This window comes from Diplotaxodon limnothrissa, linkage group LG12 (genome assembly GCF_057381915.1).
Source record: "Diplotaxodon limnothrissa isolate DT_005_m linkage group LG12, D_limnothrissa_male_GT1.1, whole genome shotgun sequence".
In the NCBI taxonomy this organism is placed as follows: domain Eukaryota; kingdom Metazoa; phylum Chordata; class Actinopteri; order Cichliformes; family Cichlidae; genus Diplotaxodon; species Diplotaxodon limnothrissa.
In genome coordinates, this window is record NC_140607.1 from 20,538,363 (window position 1) to 20,559,180 (window position 20,818).

The 20,818-nt window shown below is 40.5% G+C and overlaps 3 protein-coding genes across 4 annotated transcripts; 2 read left to right on the plus strand and 1 right to left on the minus strand.

Moving 5' to 3' along the window:
* Nucleotides 1–295: 295 nt before the first annotated feature.
* Nucleotides 296–3,625, plus strand: aldh3b4 (aldehyde dehydrogenase 3 family, member B4). Of its 2 annotated transcripts, none has more exons than XM_085368232.1 (10): nt 296–348; nt 831–1,026; nt 1,140–1,250; nt 1,508–1,628; nt 1,714–1,799; nt 2,317–2,398; nt 2,481–2,870; nt 2,959–3,125; nt 3,223–3,322; nt 3,426–3,625. In XM_085368232.1, the coding sequence occupies exons 1-10, from the start codon at nt 296–298 to the stop codon at nt 3,623–3,625; spliced, it is 1,506 nt and encodes a 501-aa protein (XP_085224358.1). The 2 variants fall into 2 exon arrangements, with proteins under 2 accessions (XP_085224358.1, XP_085224357.1); XM_085368231.1 differs by lacking the exon at nt 296–348 and adding an exon at nt 629–690.
* Nucleotides 3,626–3,799: 174 nt separating this feature from the next.
* On the minus strand, nt 3,800–5,847 carry mmab (metabolism of cobalamin associated B). Its single transcript, XM_085368233.1, has 9 exons — nt 5,716–5,847; nt 5,070–5,128; nt 4,885–4,978; nt 4,736–4,793; nt 4,566–4,638; nt 4,391–4,488; nt 4,249–4,313; nt 4,110–4,169; nt 3,800–4,024 (listed from the first exon to the last, which is right to left on the minus strand). The coding sequence occupies exons 1-9, from the start codon at nt 5,826–5,828 to the stop codon at nt 3,940–3,942; spliced, it is 705 nt and encodes a 234-aa protein (XP_085224359.1). The 5' UTR covers nt 5,829–5,847; the 3' UTR covers nt 3,800–3,939.
* Nucleotides 5,848–6,094: 247 nt separating this feature from the next.
* mvk (mevalonate kinase) lies at nt 6,095–13,912 on the plus strand. Its single transcript, XM_085368234.1, has 10 exons — nt 6,095–6,423; nt 6,679–6,826; nt 7,327–7,471; nt 9,093–9,248; nt 9,680–9,783; nt 9,928–9,973; nt 10,114–10,204; nt 10,612–10,731; nt 12,608–12,761; nt 13,671–13,912. Exons 1-10 carry the CDS (start codon nt 6,346–6,348, stop codon nt 13,820–13,822), a joined length of 1,194 nt encoding a protein of 397 aa, XP_085224360.1. The 5' UTR covers nt 6,095–6,345; the 3' UTR covers nt 13,823–13,912.
* The last annotated feature ends 6,906 nt before the right edge of the window (nt 13,913–20,818 follow it).

The following is a 20,818-nucleotide window of genomic DNA, read 5'->3' on the forward strand; positions in this document are numbered from 1 at the left end:
AGATCCTGTTTAGAAAAAGCAAACAAGAGTGGAGACACAGGCCTCTGTAAAAGGCTGGTAATTCACAGAATGCATGAGACATTAACATCAGGCTGTGGGATTGGTACATTTTCTGGTTCCCTTGAATACCGTGGATGGGGGATTATCGTATAAATACGCGTGTCTGAAGCAAACTCTCCGTTGTGCTCTCTGATTGCACCGTGTGACCCTTAGTGAGAGGTGGACGGCGCTGCTGGGAAAGCTGCTGGTCGTTTTTACTCCGGCTGCTGCCTGAGATTGAAGCTTCTCAATAACCATGAGCCGTCCTCCGAGTCCGACTCCAGCACGATGGTTTAAGGCGCTGCGCAGGTAAAAAAAAAAGTGAAAAGACCTTTGTTTTGGCCTACTTGCGAGAAATTGAGACTTATTATTGCAAATGACCTTAGATTAGATACAGCTGTTCTGGGTGGCTCAGCTTAAGCGTCCAGCTTTGTTAGTTTTATGTGCATCACCTGACTGTCTGCACTGCAGTTATTCGGATTTTCAATATATGCCGGTGGGAGGCTCTTGCTGAGCGGGTGCACAAGCTTAATTTCACACTGGTTCATTCGGAAAGGCCAGCGGTAGAGATTTATTGACTGACACAGACATGAGTCGAAAAGTAAAGGCGTGCTCTGCTTGTCAGAGACATGGGCGGCTAACATGCAGAAGGTGTGTGTGTGTGTGTGTGTGTGTGTGTGTGTAGGTGTGTAGGTGTGTGTGTGCGTGTGTGTGTGTGTGTGTAGGTGTGTAGGTGTGTGTGTGCGTGCGTGCGTGCGCCTTGTGAAGTTAAAACTAGCGTACTGTTACAGGACCAGGCTCGGGGACCCCTGTCTGAAGACGTATCCTCTGGAAAGCGTGGATCTCCTGAGGAGGGCTAGAGTCGCCTTTCAAGCTGGACGTACCCTGAAGGAGAACTTCAGACTGGCTCAGCTGGAGGCTGTGGTGCAGATGCTGGAGGAACACGAGTGTGACTTTGTGGATGCACTTGGAAGGGACCTCCATAAGGTCAGGGCTGAAGCGGTCTCCCTGCAGGGTTGTTGTTTTTAATAGTGAGAACTGATGGTAGAGTCAAATGTTTTTTCTTTGACTTCATATTCGTTTACTCTGTTTTTAACCAGCCTCGGTTTGAAACGGTTGTGTCTGAACTGATCCTGGTCAAGAATGAGGCTGTATATGCTATTAACAACTTAAAGAAGTGGATGCAGCCACAGAAAGTGGAAAGGAACCTGGTAAGACTGTTGTTTAAATCATCTTGATAATGTTACTGGGATTAATCATGACCTTTTTCGAGAGAACATTCCACGTACTGCTACAAAGAAATGTATTGTGCTGAGCCCTGCAAAGCAGATTAAAACAGAAGTTGCATTGCCCCTTTCTAAAGGAATAAAATGAGCTCATGTGTATTTTCTCTTTGTGTCATGATGAACCTTACCAGCTTTTTACTTGTGCTGTTTCACTTGTAATGTAATTTGTTCGGTCTGTGTAGTCCACCACGCTGGACGACTGTCTGGTGATCAGTGAACCGCTGGGAGTGGTGCTTATCATTGGGACCTGGTGTAGTCCTGTACAAATGTGCCTTGTGCCACTGGTCGGGGCCATTGCAGCAGGTGCAGCCAGTATTATTTCATCATTTAGTTCTCCTGTACTCAGGCTAACTGACAGCAACTGATGTTTTATTTTCCATTTGTGTAGGAAACTGTGCAATCATCAGCCCCTCCGAGTCTACTGTGCGCACAACAGAGCTTCTCCATCGTCTAATTCCCTCCTACTTGGATAATGTGAGTAAGCTAGCATAAAGGGACTGATTTTTCCCTGCAAGAACTTGCAGTATTTTTCTTAAAATATCAAAGGCAATACTCCCCCCCCCCCCTTTTTTTTTTTTTTTTTTTTTTTTTTTTTTTTGTTCTGAAGCTGATTAGACTGCACACTATGAATTTTTACTTCACTCTCTTTAACATAAGAATAACTGACTTTGGTTGCTACAGTGAGAGTGAAACACTTCATAGTTTTAGCTTCCAGAATAATTTGACTCCTTTGTAAGAATCTGTTTGAGCAGGTACCCTTTTATTGACCTGTAATCAAATGAGCTTTCATTTGGTGAGATTACACTTTGAGATACTTAAATCTGGCATTTCAGAATTGAGCACTTTGTCATCCATGACTGAATATCTGACTCACCAGTGATATTGCTTTTTTATTTTTTGTGTGCTTTTAGTTTAGTTGAATTATAAGAGATGCTTGTTTGAAGAGGGGGAACAAAAGGAATTCTCATACAAAACTCTTGTTTTCCTCAAGGAATGCTTCCATGCGATTCTTGCAGGCTTGAGTGACTTGCCTGAAGTGATTGAGCTCAAATTTGATCATGTTTTCTTTACAGGTAATTTTTATTAGTCATCCTTTAATTTAAAAAAAGTGTTCTTTGAATTGTTCACTGTTTAAGCTTGGCTGTCACTCTGCAGGAAACAAAGAGGACGGAAGCAAAATTGCTCTGGCTGCCGCCCGCACACTCACACCCGTCACCTTGATTCTGGGAGGGAAGAACCCATGTTATGTGGACCAGCACTGTGACATTTTCACCACTGTGCAGCGCATTGCTTGGGCACGTTTTCATAATGCTGGACAGAGTTTGGTGGCTCCTGACTACATTTTATGCCACACAGATGTCAAAGCTCGGCTGGTGCAGGCCCTCAAGTGCTGCCTGATGGAGTTTTATGGCTCTAATCCCCAAGAGTCACGTAGCTTTGGCCGGATAGTCAATCTAGAGATCTTTAACCGTACTAGAGGGATCTTATGGAGATCTGGCAAGGTGGCTGTGGGTGGGCATGTGATAGAAGCAGAGAAATATATTGGTATGAAAAGCTGAATTCCTTGACACATATTGCACTTAATAGATTGCTTTAACATGGCTGTAATTTTATTTTTTTTTTAAATCTGAAGCCCCAACAGTTTTGACAGATGTGGCTGAATCAGACCCCGTCATGCAAAAGGAGATCTTTGGTCCAGTTCTTCCTATTTTGACTGTAAACAATGTGGATGAGGCTATTAGTTTTATCAATAAGCAAGAAAAGCCCCTCTGTGTGTATGCATATTCCACCAACGGCAAGGTAGGTCTACGAGGCAAATTGAACAGGGGGGGAAACTGAAGCCAGAATTCATTGTAGGATTTATTCTGATCATGTGGTGGCTTTTCTGACACTGCAGGTAATTTCAAGACTCATGAGTGAGACCTGCAGTGGAAGCTTCTGCTCTAATGATTGCATCCTGCAGAGTGTGATGGTGGCTCTACCTTTTGGTGGAGTAGGTAAGTCTAAGCTGCAGTAGTAGTATGGATGGTGGGACAGTCTGTAAGTGATCTGCCAGTCTGACCAACTAACCCCCCCTCCCCCCCCCCCCCCTCTTTGAAGGTGCCAGTGGAATGGGTTCTTTCCATGGCCGCTACAGCTTTGATACATTTTCTCACAAGAAATCCTGTCTGCTACGAAGCGCACGGTTTGAATGTGTGACCTACCTGCGCTATCCACCCTTCGAGGACCGCAATCTGTCTCTAATGACATGGGCCAGCAGCCTTTCCCAGAAAAGCCAGGGCTGGTGCCAGATTATGTGACTGTGTGGGAGGGTAATGACAGCCATGCTGGAATTAAACTAACTGCCACTTTTGTTATGAGCAGGCCATGGAAGACAGAAGCGCATTATTATAGAATCAACAAGAATGGATTTCTATGGACAAAATTGTTAACTGTATATTAACTTATAGGACACAAATATTTTGGATGTACACTGTTTATTGTGACCTGTGATTTTTTTACATGTGGGGAAAATGCATTAAAATAAAAATATATGTATTGTATTTATAGTTTGAATAAAGTATATGCATCTCAAAAGGTAATGCTTTTTATTTTAATCTTCACGTGAGACTGGTCATTCTGGCCTCTTGTAGATTTTCTCTTCACTGCCCTCTTTCATAGATGCATATCTGGCGACTGTGAACAGGTAGTCACTTAACCTGAGTGGGAGGGAAAGGATATTTGTCAGCTACGTAGTAGAAATATTTATTTATTTTTTTTAATAAAAAAAGGTACAACACTGACCTGTTCAAGAACTTGGCAACATCTGGATCTGCCTCACCTGATCGCACAATTGGAGCAACGCTATGGGGAGGGGAACAGAAACAACTACAGATTACTTTGTCATTCAGGACGACCTTACATAGATCATACTAAAACTAACCTGCGCTCTGCTCGCCGACAGACTGTCCGAGCTAAGTGCAAAGCTGCGCTGCTCTTCCCACCAGACTGTGGGGGGGGGGGAAACAGTATATATTAGTGCAACAGGGACACGCAAACATTTGTTAAAAACGTGCGCAGCTTACTGGTAAAATGAAGCTGGTTAAAGGAGGGAGTTCTTCTGTAAACTGATCAATCCAGGTCTCCAAGTCCACAATTGGCTGTGCAATAAATTTTGTTCTCTCTTGCAAAAAACAGAATAGTGTGATCACATGTGACACAATAAATAAAAACAGACTTGATTAGCCAAAGCTATCATACTTATATGGCTTTCTCTTGCAGATGATCGAGGGGTAGCAATGTTGGAGCCCACATCTTGTAAAACGCACTGGATCTGTGGTGACAAAAGCCAAATGATGACAAACCTTCTCTCTGAATTTATGGTGTAGGAACTGAAAGAAGTTAAGAAATGCAGTATGACAAAATCAAACCTTGTCCAATTGATGAGTGAATGTATGACGTTTATCAAGGCAAAACTCTCTTGCCAGCCTGTAAAAGTTAAGAATGTAACTTTAGACAAGGCATGTCATAAAAAAAAATGCTAAAATGACATGCCATATTTGAATTGTAGAAATGTTACCCTATAGCTGATGACAGCTCGTCTGTATTCCCCAAGGCTTCAAAAATGTGATCTTCTTTTGGCCTTCTTTCTCCTGTAAATGTGCTTGAGAAACCTAAGAAGGAATCAAGACAAAGTTTTTTAAAATATTGCTTATTCCAAAAGTACAGTGCGGTAGTGTTGTCTGAGTTACAATGATAAATAACCTTTGTCTCCTGTTTTGGTGTATATTTTGGGCACCCTGTTGTCCTCACCAGTGGCATAACTGTTTTGAAAAAGAAGGATATTAAAGGAAAGGTGTTTAAGTATTTTTATATATTCACCAAACACTATATTAGGTACATCTTGCTTTAATCGGTTTGGTCCCCTCTCCTGTCTTCAGAACCTTAATTCTATGTGGCATAGATACAACAAGGTGCTGGAAACACTCAGAGATTTTGATCTATATTAACATCACACAATGATGCAGATTTGTCAGCTGCCACCACAACCACATCTTAAAGGTGCTCTACTGGATTGAAATCTGGTGACTGCAGAGTGCATTTAAGTACAGTGAACTCATTGTTATGTTCAACAAACTAGTTTGAGATTATTTGAGTGGTATGGCACATCAACTTATCCTGCTGGAAGAGGATTGGTACACTTTGGTCATAAAGGGATGTCATTGTCAACAACAATACAGTACCTAACAAAGTGACCACTGAGTTTAATTCTGTTGTATTTTTAGGAACGATCTGTATGGCAGATGCCAACCAGCAGTTGCTAGTTACACAGACAGTTACACGAACAACACGAACAGAAGCACAACACTGTGCACACAAACGCTGACACAGGACTGTACAGTATAGCTACCTTCTGACTGAAAACAGGGTAAACAACGGTCTCTTTGCCCGATACTCGCTAATGAACCTGCATGTCCCTGGAACGCCGCGAAGGAGAGAATGTCTGAAAACAAACGATGTCATTTTTAGCTACAACACAGTATCGACAGCAGCAAGGGTAAACGACAGAATTGCCCTTTTTGTCCATCCGTGGTGTCCGTAGTTCATAGGCGTTTCCATTTCATCGCATGATTGGCCAACTCACCCGGTGGTGGCAGAGTTCTGAATGCTGATTGGCCAGACGAAAATATGCTCGACCAGCTGAAGGGGAGTTGATTGGACACAGGAAATCCTCGCTCGTCCCTCGTCCCGTGTGTCAGGTCACGGTTTAACACTCTCAGATACTCGTGAAGAGAATGTAGTGTTGCTCCATGATTTTTTTAAATCACCAAATTAATTTGTAAAGTTATTAACAGTCATTAATGTTCGCGTAAAGGACGGTGCTGTGGAACTAAGCTGTCTACGGCTTCTTGCCTGTTCAGCGGATTAACATTAGCTAAGCTAGCTTTTATTAATGCTGTCAGTGAAAAGTTGAACTGAAGCAATTGAGTTACGTAGATTTGGGCATATTTTGTGCTCTGTTCTGGAAGCTTTTACAGAAATGCAAGTGACGGACCTTTACGTGTCAGCTCCTGGAAAGGCGATCCTACACGGAGAGCATGCAGTCGTTCACGGAAAGGTAAGCTCTGAAGTGATACCATAATGACATTTAATGCACCAGTCAGCATCTTAGCAAAAATATGACTAATTAAGATTTATCAAACAACCGGTCCAATTGCAAAAGTGTCATTTTATATTTTAATATTTACCCCGTTATCATAAAGCTACAGCATGTCTTTGATGAAAAGGTTAATAACCAAAAATAAAAAAAAGAGGAGATTTTATTTATTTATCTCTTTAACATTTTGCTTGTTCTAATGTTGCTTCATGGCAGGTGGCTCTTGCTGTGAGCTTAAACTTGAGGACATATTTGCGATTGAAAGCCGATACTTTTGGCAAGGTTTGCATCAACCTGCCCAATATCGACACATTCCTCAGCTGGGACCTTTCACAACTGAAGCAGCTTGTTACTTATTTCCATGGTAAGGTGCATCAGAGGTGCTCCTGCAAATTCTGTTTTTATGATATTGCGCGCAGTTCAAGCATCCTACAGTGAAATTTTAGTACTGATACCAATTTTGGCCTAATGTTGGTGGTACAGCAGTATATCCACTGTAACACCAGTCTGTGTCTAAATGGGAGACAAAGGTGTTTAGTGTGGAAAAAGTAGGAAAAAAGTGCAACTCATTTACTGTATTTCCCATAATTATTTGAGAATCATTGACAGTACTATAAACTCACCACCATCCAAAGTGATTAAATTTACGAGCTTCTGGGTGAGAAATATTTATTGAGTTTTTTTGCAGCTGTAAATTTCCATTTACTGTCTTTTTATAATGTCAGCCTTTGGATGTGCCAACTAATGACAGTCTTAATTAACAGGTTTTTAAGTAATTTGCTAGATTAAACTATATGCTTTGGTTTTGTACAGTTACAGATCAAAGTGCATTGGTGTGATATACCTTTTAATTGATGTTATTAGGTAAGAGGGATGAGGTGCAATGCCTGGATGCTGAACTTGTGAGGAGACTGCGGGAATTTATTGGCGTAAGCAATGGAAGCTTGGATACTTGCAGCATGGCCAACTTATCCTTCCTTTACCTCTACCTGTCGCTGTTTGGATCAGGGTGAGAGAGAGGACTTCTTCTCATCATTTGCACATCTGTAGCCATTTTTGTCACAAAGGCATCAACAAATTGCAGGTGTATATATGAAAATGTTCTCTCTATGCACATAGGAAAGTAATAACTCGTGCCTTTTTAAAAACCTGTAGTCAATCACTCACTGAACTCTTTAAAAAAATATCGGTACTTCATTCTGAGACAGAGCGTTACAGTGTAAAATTTAACATTATTTTAGAAGGAACATTTTGTGCTGAGTAACAGGAAATCTGTTATCATGACTCTTGTGTACTTTTCTAGGAGTAGTGGGGGTTAAAGGTCATTTGTCTAAAGCAGTCAAAGTCTTTGATGTTTAGTAAGTACAGGATAGTAATTATGTTATATTTCTGTTATAACATCTGAAAAAAGATGAAGTTTCATTTCTATATTAACTCACAGGTTACACAAGTGTTAAAGGCAAACTCTCAAAAGTAAACACTCAAAAGAGAAGTCCAGTAAAAATGATGAAAGACTGCAGCTGTAAACTCATTGCCCAGAGGTGGTGCAACTGAAAATGGCTGCAGCTATTACTTTCCCCACCTACTGGTGATTCAGACAGTGTGCAGACAAATAATGACAAATGACAAAATGACTCTGTCTTGTTTAAACTCTACAGTCTTTCTGTGTGTGTGCGTGCGTGCGTGTGTGTGTGTTTGTGAGTGTGTGCATGAGAGTGCGTCAGGGAGGGCTATTTATTGTGTGTACCATTGTATTCTGTGGCGTATAATAGTGGGGTTTCTTGCATTTCAGATTTTATTGTTTGCTCAGTGATAACTCGGTTTATATTTAGATGTCCCTATTAAAATGATATACACATTACAGTAGATTGTATTAGTTTTGGTTTTGTGCCCACTTGCAATAAATGTAGTTTTAAGTTCAATTTCCAAACATCTAAGTTACCAGTGAAGTAGATTAGGTTCAGGGAAAAGTTTCTCTTCTTTAAAATGAAGATGTTAAAGGTATTGGTTGGATGTTAGTATTAACTGCTTCGGCAGCTGTTAACAGAAAAGATGCTGAGGAGCATTAAGCTGCAGATTGTTGGGAGGTTTAATCGGCGTTGACAAGGCGGTGGCATGTCTGAGAGAGGTGATGGGTTGTGACAGGATCCCCGCTAATGAGCGTCTGGCACTGAGCCAGTCTGTGCCCTAGTGCCTGTATGCATTTTCCTCTAAAGAGAAAGAAGAGCTGGACATTTAGTTTACAGTATTCACCTCTGCCCAAAAGCAGCGTCCCTGACAGGCATTGACAGAAGTGTCAAGTTTCTGTTGAATGTAGTAGTGTACATGTGTGCTGTAAGAGTCACATGACTGTACAGAAGGCAATATCCCATATTATGTACTTTACTTAATGAAGTATTCTCTATATATTAAAAATGACTGATAGCTGATTGTAAATGAGAAGTAATCAGTAGGATTTTTAAATCTACAGTGATGCTCACAGGTTGTGTTCATTCTAATTTTGGGGATACAGTTGCAAATTTCTATTATCTGCAACTATTTTTTTACCGTTTCAGTGCATATGCAGTCAAAAGTCATACATATACACAATTTAAATTCTATAAAAGCAGTTTCTGTATTTGTTTTCTCAGTGAGCTGCCCAGTTTGACGCTGACTGTGTGGTCAGAGCTGCCTACTGGAGCAGGACTCGGGTCAAGTGCCGCCTACTCTGTGTGTTTAGCTGCAGCTCTGCTTTGCGCAAGTGGAGCCATCCCCCCTCCTCTCAAAGAGTGGGAACACACTGCCAGGTAATGTTCAGGCCTCCATCTCCATCACGAGCTCTGTATGCGGTAGCTGTCAGCTGCCGTTTTGTATAGGCGTCACGGCAGGGCTGCAAAAATGGGACAGCAAGCGTAAAATTTTAAATTACACATCACACAATGGAAATGGTGTCACACAGGCTTTTGGTTTGAAGTTGAAGGTGAGGCCTTAAATTATAACATTCAACTTGTTAAAAAGAAAAATTAATGGATGGGTTTGGTCAGCACCACAACACAACTTGTATTGCAGTTCACAATACAAAAGATATTGCATTTTACACCAGTACTTTTAACATTTTCTGGCTAAATTTCCAGATTTTATAACAACTGCCTCTTTTTTTTTTTTAAAAACTGTCTCGTATATAATCGTTTTAGGATTTTGACACTTCTTCCTTTTATTTTGGTATGACTGGTGTCAGGTGGTGTCAGGAGGAACTGGAGCTAATCAACAGTTGGGCTTTCCAAGGGGAGATGATCATCCACGGTAATCCTTCAGGAGTGGACAATGCTGTAGGAACGTGGGGTGAGGCATTAAAATGTGTAGCTTGTTACACCTTCCTTCATTTTTGTACCGCACTCTTTCATGTACTCATCAGAGTTTTGCACCATCATTGTTCATTGTTATCTGATTATTGTGATTTTAATGATTCATCTTTGGTTTACGTAGGCGGCATGCTCAGATTCTTGGCTGGAAAGATAATACCGCTGAGCAGGTACTAAAGAAGGATTATTAATTAGATTTTGTTTAAAGGGTCAATTAACAAACTCATTGTCTGGACAAAATTAATACGTCAGTAAAGCACCAGAATAATACGTCTGAATGAACCCTCTGATCTGTCTGTTTTACTTCCAGGGTGCCGTTATTAAGAATCCTCCTCACTAACACCAAAGTACCACGAAGCACCAAGGTACTTGTTGCCGGGGTGAAGGACAAAATTAACAAGGTACTAAATGGTTTCTTCCTCCCCCGTGTGTTACTTGCCGACACTGTAATTAATATAATAGGCGGTGCTTTTGCTTGGCAGATACTCCTGCGTGTGGTGTTGAGTGCCTTCATAAAATATTAAAATTAAACTCTTAGCCGGCACCCCTGTGCGCTGTTGCCTTGGTGACACCAGCAGGTGTGCAGATTTCTGTCTGAGACAGAGAATTCGGCCTGAATGGTGTTGTGACAGTGTTGTGATCAAGCTAGAGCACAAGTCAAACCTGCCATCCCAGAATCTGTATTTGTATGCAGCTTATCCATCAGAAAACAGCCATTAAAAAAAATATGTGTGTACAGATGTTATTGTATTGCACGAGTGATGTTGGAAAAGTTCATCTCTTTGGGTTTTGTGTTCCCCTCCTGTAGTTTCCATCCATCATGGTACCTGTTCTTGACTCGGTTGATGCCATTTCCTGCACTTGTGAAAAGGTCCTCTCAGAGATGACCTGCAAGCCCATCACAGGAGAGCATTACAATATTCTAGAGGTACAAATATTAGTTGATTTTGTGAAGCAGTTTGCGTTATAAACATGTCATTAAATGTCAGTGTTACTTCTTTTTGAAAGTCTGCTGCATCTAAAATAAATAATGTAATAGATGTATTGTGGAGTACTGTACAAGTCTTGAGCCACCCCTCATTTCTTTATATTTGGTTTCCACTTTATTTATTTATTTATTTATTTATTTATTTATTTATTTATTTATTTATTTAAGCGGTCTCCAGCAATCTAAGGAGCTTGGAAAGAAAAGCGTCTGGACTTCTTTAAGTTTCTTGAAGACGTTTCACCTCTCATTCGGGAAGCTTCTTCAGTTCTGAGAGCAACTGGTGGAGAGTACCAGATTTTTAAGCCCTATTGGGAGCATCACTAAGAGGGTCATGGACCCCCTTGTGATCCTCTGCCTTATCACACGAGCCAAGGTGTGAAACATCTTCAAGAAACTTAAAGAAGTTCAGATGCTTTTCTTTCCAAGCTCCTTAGAGTATGATGACCTGGATGACTGACAAACTTCACAGACATACGGACTCCAGCAATATTTCTCCAGGCTTTCTGAAGTTCTTGAAATAAGTTTTTCTTTGGACATTGGCTGCTTTTTCAGTCATTTCAGTCCAGTCCCTGTACCTGATCATTTTCCCAGAAGTGTTTTTTGTTTGTTAAGCTACTTAACACTAACCTATGAATCATTTAAACATAAAAAGGCACCTAACTCAAGGGATAAACTAGTTTTGTCTACACATAATAGACAACTTAGCAAAGAAACAATTATAAATTATATCTTTAGGCACTTTGTTACTGGCAACTTCTCACAAAACATGTATTCCGATTTCTTTAGTTGAATTAGTACTGCAGACATAAAATAGTATTTTTGTACCAACAAAGTGTTTTCAAAAGAACTATTAGCTGAAAACTTGTCATATCTTGGGGCAGTGTGTGTGTCCTTAAAAATTTGAGGAAAGTTGGAGGGCAAAAGAAGGAAAAAAAAAAAGATCCACCATGCAATACCATCTGGAAAGCATCTGATTGGTAACAGCATCACAATGATCCCAAACACACTGCCAGTGCAGTAAAAACATACCTGGATAGAAAAACACATCAGTAGAGCATTATCAGTCATGGATTGGCCTCCTCAGTGCCCGGACCGCCACGTTATTGAAGCAGTGTGGGAGCATTTTGGCAGGGAACAGAACAAAAGGCAGCCAACATCCAAAGAAGAGCTTTGAATGTCCTTCAAGAAGCCCCAAGAACTTTTTCTGAAGACTACTTATAGAAAAGACAAGAAAGCTTGCCTTAGAGAGTTTAGGCTGTGTTGAAGAATAAAGGTGGTTATACCAAGCATTGACTTTCAAGCTTGTTAGAATCATTCACTTTGTTTTGGTCTTAAATATTGTATTTTCATGTATGTTTGCACATTTCAGTAAATCTCTCCACCTATTTCTCAAAATGTTAAGAATGAGGGGCGACACGAGACTTTTGCACAGTACTGTATAATGTATAGTACCTAAGAAATATACTGTATACTTGAGACAAAGCTGACTTTGATCTTTGAGGTGATCAGAGAAGGGGTGCTAGTTGTGCAAAGTTATCACTTTGTTTTCCAAAATAACTTCCTGGCTAAAGTCAAGACCATGTTAGACCACATTAGCAGGTTAGCCGAATAGTATTTACACTCCGGCATGATACAGTTGCTAGCTACGCAAGTGTAGGCTAGCTGTCTAACCTAGTTAGACAAAAGTTAGTGCACATTAGCTAGTGTTGTTAACTGTTGTAGCATAGTGCTGTTTTGAAAATGTCTAAACCACACAGCTGATTTTCTCCCTGTAGCATGTATGAATTAACCAACAGCTGTGTGATACCCTTTAAAGGAACTCATTGATATCAACCAGCACCATCTGAATGTGATGGGGGTGGGGCACCCTGCCCTGGACAGACTTTGCCAGGTCACACTGGCCAAAGGGCTCCACAGCAAGCTAACAGGTGCAGGGGGAGGAGGCTGTGGCATCACGCTTCTGAGACCAGGTGCTTTTTATTGTGCATTTTTAAATGATTATGTGAAGAGTAATTTATTTTAAAGGAATGTACTTTATCTGCTGTTATAAGTACCTTTGCAGTTTAGATGACTTGCATAATTCAAATTAATCATTCATTTTTTCCACATCCTTCAGCTGATTGGTCTTCAGTCTTGTAATGAATTAATTTTGATGAGGAATGTTTGAAGAGCTAAACTGTCAGGCTCCTGCTGACAGCAAGTTTGTTTTTGTTTTTTTTCCCCTCAAATTCTCCCTCACTCTCATATTAACGATTTGAGTGGCAGAAAATGATGAGCAGGCTGTGCAAGAAAACGTCTTTGGTATGCAAGTATTACTGTGCAATTGGTTCTAAGAAAACTTTGTATCATCCTCTCTTTGACAAAGCAAACAAGCAGGGAACCTGCAAGTTCAGCCTTTGTTTATGCCTGCAGCCTGTAACATACCGAATTTTAACAAGTCTTAACCACACCAAATAGATTTCCAAAGGCTTTTTTATTTGTTTTCTTAGCAAATGTTTCTGACTGAGGGAATTTCCAAGTGTTTCATATCTGTCTAGTCTACATGCTCTCAGAGGGTTTTATAGCGCAGCTCTTTAAGTTAAGGAAGCGAGGATTAAGTTATTTTATCTTTGTGTTTTAAAGCTGCTCTTGAATGTGAAGCTTTACATTTTCATCTGAGTCTGTGTGGTTACTGTGAGTATTACTATGCAGCTGCATCCTTACTGTTGAGATGATGTCAAGCCCTGTTTTGGACCATTTCCTTTGCAAAAAGCAGCAGATGTTTGGTACAGTCTCACAGAGCACACAAGTCTGCCTCAGCTTATTAACTGAAGTGACTTACTTTTATCCCTGTCTTGACCTTGTCTTATATTACCTGTTATAACTGGCTTGTTTTATAGAAACCAACTCCCTGATGGCCCAGAGTACAGTGCAGGAGTTGAAAGACTGTGGCTTTGACTGCTGGGAAACAAGCATTGGTGGGCCAGGTGTCCAGCAGCATTCGGCCATTTCTGTTAAGGAGGAAATTCTGGAGATTTTAAATTACTACTAAGACTCACCCGTGGCAGTGTCTGCGAAGGAGGACAGATGTAATAGTGGGCTTTTTATTATCTCAAGACCTGCGGTATACTGAACTAATAAAGGAGGCCGAATGGACCAAGGAGCATTTCAATCTGGGCAGGGTGGGGTGGGATGGGGCGGGATGGGGCGGTCTAATCTCTCTTAAATCTGTGACGATTGAACTATGTTGTGTTTTGGGTAACACTTCTTATTCAGTGAAAATGTACTCACGGTTTACGAGCCTGTGCACTGACATCTAAGTCCAGTAGGTGGCATCAGAGTTGCACAAATGCTTCTTTATGGAAGGAGAGTTGCAGAAGACGGCACTCATAAAATTGACTGACATGGAAGTGAAACACTGGCAGGATTAAGTTATATTTTCTTCCAAATGCTTAAAGCAGTAGGGGTCAGTATATTTTAGTACATTAAAAGATCACCAATCCTGAAATAATACTCCTCTAATACAATGTTGTGATGACGATGAGACATTATTTAACAAGAACAAAGTCAAACTCAACAGATTTCACTCTCATGAAATATTTAAAAATGATGCAAATCATTTAAAAACCTCTGAATCCCATCATGCACTGCTGCATTGCTCTGAAATTTTGGTGTGCTAAAATGTATTCTAATTATGCTAAAACCAAAGAATTTGATGTGATTTCAGTTGTTTCCTTGTTGAGAGCATCTATAATTTCTCCAGCACTTTGGTAAAATGTCACTATTTTATGGTCTGTTAGTTTTTGCAGTGAAAGGCTAACCGGCTGTGTTGTTTTGCTAATACAGAATGGGGAAAGAGGGAAAGCAGGAGTGTGTGACTTTCTCTGGAGCCTCTGGATTAGCGCTACTATAATGTGAATCAATGACGAGTGTCCTTCTGAGTCACGCGTTTGTGCTGACATGCAAACACACACACACACACACACACACACACACACACACACACACACACACACACACACACACACACACACAAACACAAACACAAACCAGCTTTCCCAAATTCTTCTCCACCTAATCGCTCCCTTGAAAGCATTACAGAGTTTTCTGCAAATGTCGCAGATGGAGAAGACGGATCTGTTTAGAATTTCACTGATTTGGGGAAAAGGTCATTGGGGGATTCAGTTGAGTTTGAATATCTATTTCATTTTCTGCTTTTTTTTTGTAAATGTCACAAAGATTGAGTAGTACAAATCTGGCACCGTGCGTGAATATACGGCATTTGTCACCCTCCCTCCTTTTTCTGCCTGGCGCCCCCTCTGTCCTCTTGAATTGTGTCATCTTTGTCAGGGCAGCCCCCCGTCAGCGTGCCGCACAGTTGCCCCTAACCCCTGCTGGAATTTAATTACCACTGCGCTTTTCAATTGAAATGGCATTGACGAGGAGGGGAGGGGGAAAAGAGCGAGACAACGGAGCCAGTTTTATTTGAAGCCCCTCTCTTTCTTTTCTGTCTCATTCTCTTTCGCTCCTTTTAGCCCTGCGAGGCACAGATGGTATTTTTTTTTATATCAGTGTCAGCGCCTGCTTCTTTCTGCTCTGATGAATAGAATCTAAGGAGCAGGCCTAAGATGATTTCAGATAACAGAGGGAGTGAGGAAGGGGGTCAAGGATAGAGGGAGAATGTCAAAATTAGAGAGATACAGTGGAAAAAACGTGCGCTGTCCCCGCAGCGAGGAGCGAGATGTACAAACCATTTAACATTTAACATTTTGAGGGGTTTTAGGGAGTTTTGTCTGTGGATCAATGTGATACAATCTGGGATGAATAATTCATTCTGTCCAAGCAGGAGGAATAAAATGCTAAATGTGAATTTGCTGAGTGGTCATGCACACTGTGGCACATTCCCTCTGGTCCCCGGTCGACTGGTGAAATGCTTGTCAGGAGCCATTAAGTTTGAATACAGAATTAGACCTGACTGACAAGATATCATGTTGATGTCTACTGGTTTCGCCAATGGGGATCTAGTGTATGACTTCCCACAGCGAACGTCTGCATTTGCATCTATAGGCTTTTGGATCACAGTTTGTTATTGGGTTGTTATTATGGGAAACGTCTTGTACTGATTGAATTATATGTCTTCATATCTTTAAAAGAGGATGTGGAATTGGCACACAGCAGGAAATATCTGCGCAACCCTCCTCTGCCCAGCATTCAAATGAACACAATGACAGAGGCAGAATCAACATCATGATGATCCTCTCTGTCACGATGAGCTGCATGACCCTCCTGGGGGTGTTTGCCCTTTTACTAAGTCGAGGTCGGTGGCCGGTGTTCTCAGCAGGGGTCCGATTAAGGCAGCATGGTGCGGGAGGGCCGTCGAAGATCTCGAAGGATTCAGGTTTACATTCACCAATATGTCAAGAAGTGCTTTTAGTTCTTACTCTTTGATTAAATGATTAACCTTTTCAAAAAGCATGATGAACAACTAAGACAGTTTTTTCATTATTGATAAAGTAACCCAGTGCATAATTAAAAACACTTTGTTGCTACAGTGTTAATCGGTCTGCTATGCCTTAGTGTGAGTGTGCTCACTTTGAGTCTGGTCTGCTTGTGCTTTGTGACAGTTTTAGCATTTAATCATCATCCAGTGGTTGTGACTTGAGTAGACAAACCAGAGTTACTCATTTTTTTTAGGATTTGCAAATACTTCTGTCCTGTGAACGCTCGGTGGTGGAGGAAGTTTTGGTTTGTTTATTAAAATTATCTTCAGGGGTCTGAAGGATGGAAATTATTCTACTCAACCAAACAAAAAACAAATAAATGTGAGGCTAAAATTTTTTTTTTTAATCCATACATGATTTAAGTGTAGTTTGGTTGCCTTCTCCTTCAAGGTTATCTCCTTGTGTAACACTGCTAGCTTTCTTATGTTTAGAGCACTCCCTGGAAATCCCATTGTGCCTTTTTGACTTCATCATGGGCTTCAAACTTGTGCAAAGAGCAAACATCCTTCTCATACCCAAGCTTCATGCCAAGGATAATCAGTGGTGACGAGAGCTTGTGGCTCTCAGCTATGACCCAGAGACCAAATAGCGGTTTTCAGAGGAACTGTCCAGTTTGCTAGCCTGAAGGTGGTATATCGGGTCAGGAGCATGCTTGTAATTTTCTTCAACCTTAACAGGGTTGTGCACCTTGAATTCATCACCCAGGGCCATACTGTCATCACTGAGTCCTACTGTAATGTCCCGAGGCTTCTGAGGGAGAACATTGAGCACAAAAGACCTAAACTGTGTTGTATGCCATCATGTGCCAGTCAGGCATTTATGGCCAAACCACCTTGCTTACTCGCCAGATTTGTCCTCCATCACAAAATAAAATTGGACACACAAGTGGTCAAGAAGCAGCGCAAATGGAGAAGGAGCAGTGCAACATTTTATAAAAATGTTATGCCACCACCTTCAAGGTGGTGGCATAACATTTTTATATCAGGTAGGTTTTTTTGTGTTTTTCGTTTTTATTTTGGTGCTACAGCTAAAACTTTTTAATCACACCCCATCTGCAGACCAGTGCTTTATGTTAGCATGCTAACACGGTCATGCTAATTCTAATGTTTACAATATTCACCATCATAGTTTAGCATGCTAAAAAATGGTAGTCAGTGTTAATCGCAGCTAAAATTTCACTGAATGGAAAGTTAAAGTAAGTATCTGCTCTAAGGTATTGAAATTCAATATTTTTAACTGACACTAAAACTCTGGAAACCTTTAATATCTGTTAAAAATGTAAATTATTTATAGTTTTAACCTCCTGGACCTGGTGTCCACATATGTGGATATCACATTTTGGGTTGTCTAGACGAAAATACAAAATTTTGCTCTACAAGAGCTTGATATCCACTTACAAGGACATTATATTGCCAGTGTTCTATCAAAATTTAAAACGAATGTCCTCATATGTGGATCTTATTTTTCTCAGAAATAAAAATCAGGTAAAAAAACAAAACGAAACAAAACTGGTAATTCTTTGTTTTTACATTCATCCAGCCCAAATGGCAAAGAGAAATTTAAAAATGCATGAAAAAGTTTGGGTCTTAGGAAGTTAAATTATACTACAGTCTGGAAGCCTTAATTTTGCTGCAACATTTGGATGGTAGCGTCAGAATTTGGGGTAAACAACATGAAAGCATGTGTCCATGATTTCATGGGATGTTGTCTTGGCACACCGTGTCCCCTTATTATCAGTAGTGCATCATTTAAACATCACAAACTACCTGCATGTTGTTGCTCTCTTAATGACCACAGTGTACCCATCTTCTGATGACTGCTTCCACCAGGATAACTCACTATGACGCAAAGCTCAGATCATCTCAAACTTTTTTTTTTAACATGACAGTGAGTTCACTGTGCTCAAATGACCTCTACAGTCACCAGATCTCAATCCAATAGTGCACCTTTGGGATGTGGTGGATGTGGCAACCACTAAATTTGCAGCAACTCTGTGATGCTTTCATGCCTAATTATCAGTTCTGAAAGCAACAGGGGGTCCAACCTGGTGTTATTAAGGTGTAACTAATCGGCCGTCTGAGGAGTAAATATTGCATTATGTTGAGATTTTAGCCTGTAATGGAAGAACTGTAGAGAGGAGGAACACTAAGTTAGCATATAGGCCTGTTTTGAAACAGAGTCAATATAAAGCTAAAGCTATGCATGTCACTGTAAATCCTACATGTGTTTGTGCAAATGAATCACATTAAAACAGTTTTTATAATAAAACAAATAGCAGTGTTTTCATCCACAGATTTCATTTTTGGGCATTTGGAATCCATAGTTACAAAATACTATTTTTAAAAAACATGGTGATATAATATATGTATATATCATGTGTATACACACACAGACACACATATATTCCCCAACCTCCAGACTTGTAATCCCCTTTTAAACTGGCCTTAACACAGACAGTAATATTTCAAAAGAGGTTTCCACCTGGAGGATCTGTTTGGTCTAGAACGAGGCTTCTTTCATGCCTATGAAATGGCTCCACAGCTACAGACCAGCTTGAGCTGTTTTACTGTGAACATCTGAAGCACATGACGCAAAGCAGCTCCAGTCCACGTCTCAGTTTCCATCATGGAATTGTATCATGTTGTAGTATTGATCCTGTAATTGATCCTGTGAAGTCGAGGGCACCTGTACATACTCTGTCATCCCTCAGTGCCAGGAGCGCTCTTGTTTAATTGCAGGCTAAGGCGCTGGTTTTTCATGTTGCCTTCGAAAAGCCTCATTGATTTTTATACCACCCTTCATCCTTGCTGTGCTCCGTTTTAAGAGCAAATCCCTGGTGTCGAAGTTGCCGTGAATGTAAAAGTATGAAATCTGTCAGCGCTTTTCACAAGGCTTCCAGGTGTTATCCAGACACGTTAACACTCGTGTTTAAAAAAAGAGTTGGCTTTCTTTCTTTTTTCTTTTTCTTTTTTTTACAATTTTAAACAGAAGAAGGAAGAATAGAAGCTGTGTTACATGCTACTCTGGCTCATATGGGGCCAGATGAATGTGAGCTTGTGAGACTTGTAAGGTCAAGGTTTGTAACTTTGCGCTTGTTTCTGTTGCTTGAATTAAAAGAAAAAAGTCACACCCAAGTGAAGATATGTTGAATTAGCTTAATTATTTTTACTTCTTTGATGAGAGTGCATGTAGGGCTGTTGCACCAGAAAAGCATTCTACTTTAAGAGTTCATTGCATTAATTCATGAAATAATCTGAATCCAATAATCCAAACAGGAATGGGTTTTTTGTCAGGCTTTTAACTGCGGCTTAGATACTGGCACAGAAATATATTCAGTACATGAGGGTCTATATAGAACAAAAACATCCTAAATGAAATTTGATTTGCATTAATTTGAGAAGCAGCTTATCTAACATTCATACTTTGAACTTGCTTTGAATTCGAAATAGGTTCTCATCATTTCCCTGGGATTGCAGCCAATTTATTGGATTCGGGGGGTTTTTTCCTCAGAGGCTCAGGGAGGCGGATGATCTCAAAATGTTATCACATGACACCATGTGATTGATGGACCATTAAAACGTCAGCCAGATGTACTTAAAACCACAGCTTTTAGGTTGATAAATCATGGCACAAATGGATACATAAAGCTGTTAGAAACAAATATTCCCATCTAGAGCTATCTGCAGTCAGATGGTAATGGATGTTCTATCTGATGGTTTGTCTGTCTCTCTGTATGTTTCTTTCTTCGCATTTTCCCTCTCGCCATGTATCTCTGGACTGCTGCAGTCATGTAATTACAATGGGCCAGGTAGGAGTGTTCATATTTCATCTGCTGCATTCACGATAACATCTAATAATCCGAAAGCGTTGCAAAATTGGTATCTCGTTGCTCATGCATTATGAATGAGTCACTGATTGCTTTTTTGCATAGATTAGCAATCATTTCACAGAAATCTTTCTTATAAAAATGTGCCAGGAGGGTTCTATCGCTTTTTCTGAAGAGTTGAGTTGCCACATCCCGCTCCTTTTTTAAGATCAGGTGATACCACTTCTCCCCCTTGCCCCACTGCTTCTTCTCTTGCTCTCTGATTTATTTCTCTATGCATATCATCATGGGGGGGATAAGTGTAATTTTCAGCCCACTTTGCAACTGATTGCTCACTTAGTGAATATATTCAGCATCTGCAGTGTCATTGTGTTTGGAGCCAAGTGGCTAAGTACCAATGAGATTCTTTGGCATCAAAGTAAACATTTGCAGACTCTAAGAAGTAAGAAGCAACTCTTCAGAGCTCAGATTGTGTGCCCTAAAAATGGATTTCTGTGACTTTTGGTTGTACTCACTTGTGACCACAAACTGGCATCGCACATTTTGGGTGGTTAGGAAAATAGGCTGAGAACCACATCCCAGTGCAAAGTCCCAGGTAAGGTTTACATAGTACTTTTGTTTCCTGTCAGGCAAATAACCTGTTCCACAGTCACAATGATCTGCGTCATCCAGTGAAATGTCAAGTAATATTTATTTCACAGAGCACTTAAAGAGAGTGTTA

Excerpts from the sequence above, each read along its gene's own strand:
- aldh3b4 (XM_085368231.1), top strand. The coding sequence starts at position 629 with ATGAGTCGAAAAGTAAAGGCGTGCTCTGCTTGTCAGAGACATGGGCGG. Across the intron at positions 1,027-1,139 it reads TTGGAAGGGACCTCCATAAG|CCTCGGTTTGAAACGGTTGT; the intron begins GTCAGGGCTGAA and ends GTTTTTAACCAG. Across the intron at positions 3,126-3,222 it reads CATATTCCACCAACGGCAAG|GTAATTTCAAGACTCATGAG; the intron begins GTAGGTCTACGA and ends CTGACACTGCAG.
- mmab (XM_085368233.1), bottom strand. The coding sequence starts at position 5,828 with ATGACATCGTTTGTTTTCAGACATTCTCTCCTTCGCGGCGTTCCAGGG. Across the intron at positions 4,794-4,884 it reads GAGCTGTCATCAGCTATAGG|GCTGGCAAGAGAGTTTTGCC; the intron begins GTAACATTTCTA and ends TAACTTTTACAG. Across the intron at positions 4,639-4,735 it reads TCACTCATCAATTGGACAAG|ATCCAGTGCGTTTTACAAGA; the intron begins GTTTGATTTTGT and ends TTGTCACCACAG.
- mvk (XM_085368234.1), top strand. The coding sequence starts at position 6,346 with ATGCAAGTGACGGACCTTTACGTGTCAGCTCCTGGAAAGGCGATCCTA. Across the intron at positions 6,424-6,678 it reads ATGCAGTCGTTCACGGAAAG|GTGGCTCTTGCTGTGAGCTT; the intron begins GTAAGCTCTGAA and ends GCTTCATGGCAG. Across the intron at positions 9,784-9,927 it reads CAATGCTGTAGGAACGTGGG|GCGGCATGCTCAGATTCTTG; the intron begins GTGAGGCATTAA and ends TGGTTTACGTAG.